Source organism: Tarenaya hassleriana, unplaced genomic scaffold (genome assembly GCF_000463585.1).
Source record: "Tarenaya hassleriana unplaced genomic scaffold, ASM46358v1 Cleome32, whole genome shotgun sequence".
In the NCBI taxonomy this organism is placed as follows: Eukaryota; Viridiplantae; Streptophyta; class Magnoliopsida; order Brassicales; family Cleomaceae; genus Tarenaya; species Tarenaya hassleriana.
Genome location: NW_010966372.1, coordinates 576,322 through 585,874, shown reverse-complemented (window position 1 = coordinate 585,874; position 9,553 = coordinate 576,322). Strand labels below are relative to the sequence as shown.

Below are 9,553 nucleotides of genomic sequence, written 5' to 3'. Positions count from 1 at the left end.
CCCCCCCCCCCCCCCCAAACACCACTTCTAAGCAAAGATAGATGAGAACCCAGAGGACGTGGAGCAAGAAAACGCGCGAAGAAAAGCGGAAATTCGAGAGACATCAACAGCGAGCGAAGATAAACCAGATCCGACTATGGATTTCGAGGAAGAAGGATACGACATACTCATGATCGACGACATCAGGAACGACAGCGGTATCAACGGGAGGTTGTTCTCCGTCGTCTTTGGGAGGAAGGGAGGGCGAGCTATTGGAAGTTGCATCCGATGGCTTCTCCATCTGGGCTAAAGAACAAGGAGCAAAATTTCTGCACTCCGTCACGAAGAACCCTAAATCTCAGGCGCCAAAAATGATACTCGATGAAGAATAAATGTGTTCCTCATGTTACTATATATCCCCGGCCCGACCCAACCCGATTATATTTAACGGGGCCAGAAAAAAGAATTCTCCATTGATTTTTTTTAATCACCGGCAAATGGCAACGATAATATTGATGGCATTTTTGCTTTACTCAGACCATAAAAACAGAACAAGAATCGTCTTTTATTGTTATTATTATGATGACATAGAAACCATCTGGAAAAGTATCAAGGAAAAAAGAGATTCTCAACGGACATTATTATTACCATTGAAATTTGAACTGAAGAAGAAGAAGCAGTTGATGTTGATGTAAGGAATTCAGTTAATCTGATTGTCCGGGAGTGACTGTAACGCCGTTCTGTTGTTGTTGTTGTTGTTGTTGTTGGTCTTTATCACGAGATCCTTTACCATCTTCGTCAGTTGCCTTAGGCTCTCCTTTCTCAATCCCTCTTCATCAAACGCATTCTTCTTAGGCATCTCTGCTTTGTAACTCTCCGTGTTCTCCTTGTCCACGTCAGCGAGGATGATTGGCTGTTTCTTCTCGCTCGCCGGAGTTGTCGAGAGTGTCGGCCTTGGGAACTGGCCTGAGATTGATTCTGCTGCGAATGGTGGAGACATTGGTGTTTTGCCTTTACCCTCTGGCGTTGGAGTCTTCTTCTTGTTGCCGTCGACGTTGTTTTCATATTCTTCCGATTCTGAATTGGAAGCGTCAGACCCGAAAACCGCGGTGTTTGAATCTGCATCAGAGATGGTGCTATCTTCCTCTGGATCGGATTCCGATGATTCACTACTGCTGTCCATCTCCACATTATCAACTTCCAGACTTGCATCATTAACGGCCTCAGTTGATTCCACTTCAGAACCTTCTTCTTCTTCTTCTGTGTCCTCGGTTTCCTCAAACTCAGATTCTGAATCATCACTGTCAGTGTTGCTGTCTTGCAAGGGATGATGAGCTGAGACATGGTCAGTGTTCATACTGAGAGCAGCATCTTCATTGATCAGAGTATCCTCTTTTAGGGCTTCATCAATCGTCTGGTCATCATCTTCATCATCATCTTTTGCGTTGATTTGCTCAGGTTCGACAGGTTCTTTTTCGAATTCAGAATCCATAATATCTCCAGCGGCCACAGGGCTTGTGGCCGAAGCAGCATGGCCTGACCACACTTCAGAATTATCATCATGAATGGTCTTTTCGCCGCCAGGAGACAGAGCAGCTCCAGCCTGCGACAGTTCTTTGTCTGTAACTTGTAGAGAACAATCTAAATCTTGCATAACCTCGGATCCTGCAAAAGATCACCTCAACATTTGGAAATTCTTTACAAGATATTTTTACGCTTTTGAGTCAACCAAACAATGTTAATTGTAGTAACCTCCCTCACCTTTTCCTTCAGCTCCGGTTTCCTCTGTGTCACATCCCTTGAAAATTTCAACTTCATTCATCTTCTCCTTGCAGATCTCAGATTTTGCATCCGAGACAGAAACATCACCAAGATCAATGTTTGCTTCAGATTCTACAATCTCCGGATCAGCCTCAGGGTCACCACTGCCATTGTCATGCTCTAGAGCTTCATTTCTCATATCCCATTCTTTCTCCAGGGTAGCACTTAGATCTCTTCCTGGGATAACTTCAGTCTGTTCTGCCCTTTCCGAATTATCATCTAATTTTCCCTGAAACCCAGGACCTGCATATACCACAGGCCCTGATTAACCCATTATAGATTGCTAAAATAATGCAAGCAATTGAGTTCTTTCAACTTCATCTATTATAAGAACTAAGAACTAAGAAGTAAGAATGAGGTGGCATTACCCGCCAGATCCTTCTCTTGTGCAGCCTTGTCCTTTTCATCCAGGTCTCCTTTAGGTTTTAAACTCAAATCAGCCATGGATTTCTCCAACAACCTGACTGACCTCCTTGTGCTGTAAACCTGCTGTAGTCTCCGGTGCCTTGCTTCTTGAAGATGCTGGTAGCGGAGCCTTCCTTCTAGTGCTTCGTGCAGCTGGAGTTTTGGGCACATTGGCCTCAAATTTGGCCTCATTTTGAGTTTCCCCATCATTACTCTCAGAATTCTGAGCAACTGAGGTAGCTGCCCTTCTTCGGCTGGCTGGTACTGCTGAACTCTGCAGCACATTCATGTTTTTGTTCTCTTGATCCATTTCTCCAGCAAGAGACTTTCTTGTCACTTGACAAGAACGAGTCTCCCACTGTGAAGTTTGGGTTGCGTCTTTCGTATTGGTCCTCCGAGATGTTCTAATTGCAGTACGAGCAGTAGTTGGCAGCTCCTTTACCACAGTAGTTGGAGACGGGGGAGCAGTGGATTCGGTTTGGTTCAGGAGCTCTTCGAGTCCTTCAACCTATTGATTTGTATCAGAAAGAAGTTAGCACCGTTTGTTCTACAGAAGGAACTGATAATTTTGAGAAACATGCGAGACAGGAAATAGCAAAACAGTTGGAATCTAGATGTTAAGAGGCAAAAGTATCTATCAACCAAAAACAAGGAGCTAAGCGATGCCATAAAACCAAACTCGTACGGCACTTTGACTCTAGCTCGACTTTACATATATATATATATATATATATATATATATATATATATATATGTATATGCAGTGGCAATTCACTACATGTACATGCAGAAAATCAAGAGAAATCTTCCAAGTTAAACGCATTTCATGCAACTATACTAGGAGCAAATACACAAGAAAAACAACTATCAAGAACCATGGAGCAGATCTACTAAACAAACACAAACGTATCTACCAGCAATGACCAAGAAATGTTGAGATCCCAGACAGAATTTGAGAGAAAAAAGGCATTCCTCTCTTGCATCGATGACAAGATCTCAAGGCGGATCGACCAGAACCTTTCAGATTCAGATAATCAAACACGGATCCTCCGCAGAATCAGAGAAATTTGGTGTCACACATTTCATGAACTTACATGGCAGTTCTTTAGCAGAAATGAAAGAAATTGCAGAAATGAAATCATTCACAATCCAGAAACTTACACACTCCAGAAACATTAGAAACGTAACCATTCCATACTACTATCGAAGATAGAAGATACATAAACGAGAATAAGTCATCCAATTCCTACAAAAACCTAATAAATCGAGAGAATCCAAAAAGATCATAACGTAACCATTGAATACTACTATCGAAGATAGAAGATCCATAACCAGGAATAATCATCCAATTCCTCCAAAAACATAACAAATCTCGAAAGAGAGAGAGAGAGAGAGATGACTTACAATCTCGAGAGCTTTGAGAGCGTCGGCCATGGCGATATTGGTCATGTTGGCGGGAATTTTGTTCTTCTTGCAGAGAGATTGGAGATCTCTTCTCGGGAGGCTGTCGAAATCCATCTCGGGAAATGGAAAGAGAAACAGGAAGTTTCTGATGATTCCGTTTGGATGGAGAGAAATTGAGAGAAAACAAGATGTTTCTGCTACTACCGATCGTAGCTCTGAAGACACGGGTATATATACACACGCGCCCGAGCTGAGGCGAAACCCTAGAGGAAATGACCGTTGGAGCAAAGGTTTGAAATTTGAATTTGCAGAAAAGGATTTAAGGAGTTTTCTAAAATATAAGGAAATTGTTTTTTTTTTCCTTTTTAAAATAATGTGTAAACATAAAAACGAAGATTCTGAGGAGGCCCAAAAATATATTTAATGGACTTTTTAGTTTGTTGAGCCCAATGGGCTCTACATAGAACCTCTAAAACGGGGAGAACAAAAGGACACGCGTTTCTTAAGGCGCGTGAGCTGTCGCGCGTGTAAAATCAATGCGCCGCTCTGTCCATCCGGTGGAGAGAGAGAGAAACCGAGAGAGACGGTGGAGAGAGAGAGGGGTAGGCGAAGGCGTTTTAGAGAGAATCTCGCTGAAGAAGACGAACAACCAGACCTTTCAATCTGTTGAAAACCCTAGAATATGGGAGTTTCTCGAATCTGAATGGGAACCTTAACCCTCGTTGGATTGACTTGTTACCGATCCCTCCGCTTCTGTTGGTCTTGGATCCGCCGGGACGCGCCTTTCTTCTCCGGAGGGTGAGCTGTTTTTCCGTCAGATCAACACACGAACGAAGAAGTGATTGCTTCCGTGGAGAATGCTAGATTTCTGTGCCGTGTTGATCATAAAAGCGTAATAGAAATCTTAAGGAAAAAGTGATCTTGACCATTGAGAGAGAGAGATGGGTAGTCCAGGATCAGGTCCCTCGGATTGTACGGTCGGGTCGATCGTATGGGTGAGGAGGAGGAACGGATCGTGGTGGCCGGGGAAGATTCTGGGCCCAGAAGAGCTTGACGCTACTCATCTCACGTCGCCGAGATCCGGGACGCCGGTGAAGCTCCTTGGGAGAGAGGATGCAAGTGTGTAAGTCTCCCTTTTCTGCTTCTCCTCCTGTTTGTTCATGTGACCGTTCGATTTCGATTCAGTTTTGGGTTGAAGTATCAATGGCGTCGGTTGTTTTTCAAAAATCTGGACTTTTGGGTTTCTTTAAGATATTGCCACAAGCACATTGCTCCTGCCTAATGCCTATGCCAGTTTTAAATGGGTTTAAGTGTTGTAATGTTTTGGGTGAGATATGAGTCAGATGACATATGTTTGGAATCAGGAATTCAGTGGTCTCTGATGTATTATGGTGTTTTTCTTCATTCCTTAACCAAGTTGGAAGGAGATGGAAATCTGGCCCATAGTACCTGACTTAGTATAAATGATAAAGCATGTTGTTTTCAGTTTTCTGGACAATCCTTACCTTCCAAATGCTTAGTTTTTGCATAGAGATTCAAAGTCTTCTCTCGTGGTTCTTGAAGTTCTGTTTTTACTGTAGCTATTGTAGCTTAAGTTTCATAGATTGTTGTAAGGCTTGATGATAGAGAAACCCCTTTTTGACTGAGGATTGATTGGACTGATTCGTCTGCAGCATTCGTTGGCTACTTTGAGGATCTTCCTTCTAGTTGGTCTCTATCTTACTCGTTTTGTCAATCAAGTGCAGATTTTGTCGGTGTGGGTGAGAATAAGATGAACTTGGATACTTTGTGTAGGTACTAATAATATCTTGAATGTAATGCTAAGGTTGTGTACCTTTGAAGAGCTAGCCTATGTTACATGTTACCTTGATGTTAGGATATCTGCTTTTTATGACAATTTTCCTGTCCCACAACACATTGATAATTTGTTACAGTTGGTTGAAGTTGCTAGCCTATGGAAGTTGAAGGGATAGCGTAGTGGGAACAAAATTAATTATTCTGTTCTTGCGACATTATCTTCTATTTTCTCGATTACAGAATTCTGGTTCAGACAAGTGATGGTCATTTTGGATGAGATTATCTGTTTGCATTAGTTGGGTGGATAGGTACTTGTTCCATTATCCTATTAAAACATGATCAGTGTTTCTTGCTGGTAAAGCTGCATCTCTGTTTTCAGATGTAATCCTTTTCTTGTTTCTTGTTGATATGTAATAATTTTTTTTAAATACTTTGTAGGGATTGGTACAATTTAGAGAAGTCCAAGCGCGTCAAAGCATTTCGGTGTGGTGATTTTGATGAGTGCATTGAGAGGGTGGAATCTGCGCAGGGGTTGCCAATAAGAAAAAGAGAGAAATATGCTCGACGAGAAGATGCTATTCTCCATGCTCTTGAACTCGAGAAGGAAATGCTGAAAAATGAAGGAAAATCAATTCCTGAAAAGGTTAGAAATAAGTCTCCTGATGCAACCAAAGAGAGGTTAATTGTCTCTCGGGATCAAGACATCTGTAACGGAAAACAAGAATCCCCTAGATGTTTAAGATCGAACCATGTTGGTGATGGTCTCCATTCGCAAAAAGAGAAAGAGAAAGATTTGCCAGGTTGTGAAGGTGATCATATTGAAACTGCTCCTCGGATGAGAGGCTTGCAAGACTTTGGGCTTAGAACTGCCTCTTCAAAGCGAAAGTTACCGTGTTCTAATGGTCCTTATACTTCCTCAAAGCCTGTGGCCAGCGGTAACTCTCCAGCATCTTCCAGTGGAGACCATAGCATGGAGAGGTCCAATTATGCTCTTGGTAAGATACTTTATAAAAAGTCTCGGAAACTTTGAGTATAATTGTAGGATGGAGATGATATTAGTCATCTTAAAACATTTTGGATTAGTTTACAATTAAAATCTCTCCTCCCTCATCTCAATTAAAATCTTTTCTGTTCAGAAAAGGAGCACATCGGAAGTACATTCCAGAGCAAAAGGCCCAGATATATGTTTGCACCAACTGAGTCTAATGATGCTTTAGACTTACAGGAGAGTGTACTAAGCCAGAGGGAGATGGTGCATTCCTCATTTGCTGGTGGTGATTCTCATCAGCCGTTTTCAGTAGAGGACCCCCCTGAATTTTTAGAAGACATCGGATCTGAATCACCTGAACCGGACACTGATTCTTCTGAGACAGAGGAGGATACGGATGATGATATACCCATTATCTCAGGTGAGACAGAGGAGGATACATTCTGTTTGTATTTTATTTAGACCACTGTGCCCTGTGGGCCATGTAGTTGCCAATTATTCTCTAACTAGAATTCAAATTTTCTCCTTCCAGGAGCTGGGCGTCACTCAGAACGCAGCCAACATGTTTTAAGTAGACATATGGCTGCAGAAGATGAAAGCACAAGCAATGAGGATCACGATGATTCATCTTTTTCGGGTGACTCTTCTTACCTTTATCCTCACGATCCTGATTTTGGCTATGAAGCTGTTTCCAAATGGCAACTCAAAGGTAAAAGAAACATCCGAAATCTTCCAAGAAGGTCTTCAGGTAAGACCGAACATGGGACATTTCGAGAATTCAAGAAAACCGCTTTTGGCCAAAAGCCACTCGGATATGGTTTGGATTCTAATGGGGCACATGATATGAGTGATGGAACCGATGACACCGATCACTATGAAAGGGGGTTTGGGGCCAAAATGATTGAACTATCTGACGAGGGTTATCTGCCTTCAAAGAGGATTGCATCTAGATCCAGGAACATATTAAGCCGTGACATGCTTGACTGGGATGATGATCCCTGGGATGGCCCGATTGGTACAAAAAGGCTCTGGGAGGTAAAACCCGATGGTTTCAGGCCGGAGTTTGGTGCCTCTCATCAGTTTGGTGGGAAAATGCGTTCACCGTTGATAGATGTGGAGCTAGAAGTGCAAGGGTGCTATCAGAAGGGGCCTGTCCCCATTGTCTCCCTCATGAGCAAATTAGATGGAAGGGCGATAATAGGGCATCCTATTGGAATCGAAGTCTTAGTAGATGGTTCATCCGAGACATATCTTCATACCACTGTTTCCTATGGTAATGAAACAACATATCATGGCAAACCCTTTGTACTTCCCCCTGCATGGAAGACAGCCAGAAGGAGTAATTCACGAGTTCCACGGCTGCATCCATTCTCATCACTGGAAATCGACGACGGTGCAAAGGACGACCGTTCTTTGGCGGATCAGGGAAGAAAACAGCTGGTTAAGAAATCCAGCCTGGGAAACTTCAGCAATGATACTAACTCGGTTAGGAGAAGTGTAGTGCGGATTCCACGGCCACCTACAGAGAGAAGGCAGCAGCAGCAGAAGAATCAGACAAAGAAAACAAGTGCATCATCCATTCAAAAGACAAGGGCACTCTCGTCATTTGGCAGCGAACAAAGGCACGGGATGAAGCCACCACGTGACAGCGGTAGTAACTCACAGATGCACAATCTCTCTAACAGGCGAGTGCCACCTACAGTGGCCTGCATACCCGTTAAGTTAGTATTCAGTAGATTACTTGAGAAGATAAATAGGCCACCATCAAAACCAGCAGGGAAGACGTTCATGCCGAGTAGGTGAGAGAAGAAGAGATCAATCATAAGGAGGTGCATTGTGTAGCTCACTTGCAGGTACAACCATGGTCGAATTTCTCTTCCCTATTCGGTTTTTAGAGCACCAGTTAGTTTGTAGGAAGAAGAGACTTACGTAGAGAAGGATTACGGGTACAGAAGGGGAAGTAGGAAAGAGCTAAAGAAAGATCATGTCATGTAGGGGGTTGATTGTATATTTCCTCGAGAAGCTATGTATGTTTGGTTAGCCTTAGCATTAGTTTTTCAAGTGGTCTTGTCATTTGATGTTTGGAACATCCATTCAAGACAACTTTAACAATTCTTGATTGTTCTTGCCGCATACTTTATAACCTGTAAATGATAAAAGTTGGCACAACCCTTTTGTTTTTGTTTTTTTTTAATCATGCGGCATTATCATTAAACTTGGGATTAAGGCGATATTGATGTTGTTGTGATGTGGCGTTATCATGTTCTTGTAAATGTAGACAGGCATGAGAACAGTGGGCAAGCATGGCATTCGTTCATGCATAGGGTGAGTCTTGTCCGAGTCCTCCAGACTCGTGGGGCAGAACCAGGCCTTCTCCTCCTCCAGCCTCCAAGGACCACTTGTTGATGGTCTCTCAAATTATAATTTGGTGCATTGGAACTTGAATATCATTTAGTATCTGTATAATTGTATTCTCTCAAGGGGCAAGAGGAGGATTAGCATAAGATCGTGTATGGCACGTGTCGCTTGGTCACGCAACCAATACAATTAACAAAAGACCACAAAAATGTTATCTGCTTCCGCTTTCCTGTCCACGGAAATGCTTCTTCTTCCATAAAACACAAGCGATGCTTCTCCCCTTATATTTCCCTTAAAAGCTTCGTCCGATTTCAACGCAGAGAGAAACAGAGAAGAAGAGAAATGGCGGCTTCTGGTGCGATCTCTGGGGCCTCTTTCTCTTCTTTCTTCGCCAAGACTGCTGCTTCAAGTTCTAACCCTTCCCCCAAGCTCTCTTCCTCTTCTTCTCTGTTTCCGCAGGTCAATTTCAATATTTTGGTCATTAGTATGCGTTCAATGGAGGGTTTTCTCTTTCCTCTGCTTTTTGAACAAAGGCGTTTCCCATCAGAGAGTAAAAATCCAAACTTTTCCGATGCGTTAGAATGTACTGAAGAGAAAATTTGTGATCAATGGGCTGTCCCCTCTCCTCTTTTCTTGCTTCTTGAGTTGTGTTTTGGTTGAAGAAATTGATTGTACTGATCCAAGTCTACGAACCCAGTTACTTAACAATGGCCTTCATCATCTCAAGTATAAATCTTTTGAATCTTATCCAGAAGAAAACTGGGTTTCAAGGGATTTCGCTAGAAGAGGCGAGGAAGAGCG

The 9,553-nt window shown here is 42.7% G+C and overlaps 4 protein-coding genes across 8 annotated transcripts in view; 2 read left to right on the top strand and 2 right to left on the bottom strand.

Moving 5' to 3' along the window:
* LOC104820876 (serine/threonine-protein phosphatase 4 regulatory subunit 2) overlaps positions 1 to 393 on the bottom strand; it is a 2,909-nt gene extending 2,516 nt beyond the window's left edge. The window contains exon 1 of one of the 3 annotated variants that reach the window (XM_010551514.2): positions 168 to 393. In XM_010551514.2, the coding sequence (XP_010549816.1) occupies positions 168 to 280 (113 nt within the window). In that variant the 5' untranslated portion in view covers positions 281 to 393. The remainder of the gene's footprint in view (positions 1 to 167) is intronic. The other 2 variants (XM_010551515.2, XM_010551516.2) reach the window with 2 other exon arrangements.
* Positions 394 to 491: 98 nt separating this feature from the next.
* On the bottom strand, positions 492 to 3,869 carry LOC104820877 (dentin sialophosphoprotein). The gene is given in 5 exon segments (XM_010551517.2): positions 492 to 1,644; positions 1,741 to 2,043; positions 2,169 to 2,296; positions 2,298 to 2,713; positions 3,610 to 3,869. Coding segments are annotated over 5 exon segments (1,926 nt in total). The 5' UTR covers positions 3,724 to 3,869; the 3' UTR covers positions 492 to 679.
* Positions 3,870 to 4,121: 252 nt separating this feature from the next.
* LOC104820875 (uncharacterized protein At1g51745) lies at positions 4,122 to 8,976 on the top strand. 3 transcript variants are annotated; one of them, XR_772989.2, is made up of 5 exons: positions 4,122 to 4,732; positions 5,845 to 6,401; positions 6,543 to 6,815; positions 6,927 to 8,247; positions 8,677 to 8,976. XR_772989.2 is itself a non-coding variant. In XM_010551511.2 (4 exons), exons 1-4 carry the CDS (start codon positions 4,551 to 4,553, stop codon positions 8,195 to 8,197), a joined length of 2,283 nt encoding a protein of 760 aa, XP_010549813.1. In that variant the 5' UTR covers positions 4,122 to 4,550; the 3' UTR covers positions 8,198 to 8,563. The 3 variants fall into 3 exon arrangements, 1 of the variants encoding a protein (XP_010549813.1); XR_772988.2 differs by having other exon boundaries at positions 8,673 to 8,976; XM_010551511.2 differs by lacking the exon at positions 8,677 to 8,976 and having other exon boundaries at positions 6,927 to 8,563.
* A 26-nt stretch (positions 8,977 to 9,002) lies between these two features.
* LOC104820874 overlaps positions 9,003 to 9,553 on the top strand; it is a 2,721-nt gene continuing 2,170 nt past the window's right edge. Inside the window, exons 1-2 of the mRNA XM_010551510.2 lie at positions 9,003 to 9,211; positions 9,505 to 9,547. Coding sequence (XP_010549812.1) covers positions 9,095 to 9,211; positions 9,505 to 9,547 — 160 coding nt within the window. The 5' untranslated portion in view covers positions 9,003 to 9,094. The remainder of the gene's footprint in view (positions 9,212 to 9,504; positions 9,548 to 9,553) is intronic.

Bases quoted from the DNA above. Each gene is read 5' to 3' on its own strand.
- LOC104820875 (XM_010551511.2), top strand. From the start codon at position 4,551: ATGGGTAGTCCAGGATCAGGTCCCTCGGATTGTACGGTCGGGTCGATC. The intron at 6,402-6,542 runs GTAAGATACTTT...TTTTCTGTTCAG, and splicing joins GAGGTCCAATTATGCTCTTG to AAAAGGAGCACATCGGAAGT. The intron at 6,816-6,926 runs GTGAGACAGAGG...TTCTCCTTCCAG, and splicing joins TGATATACCCATTATCTCAG to GAGCTGGGCGTCACTCAGAA.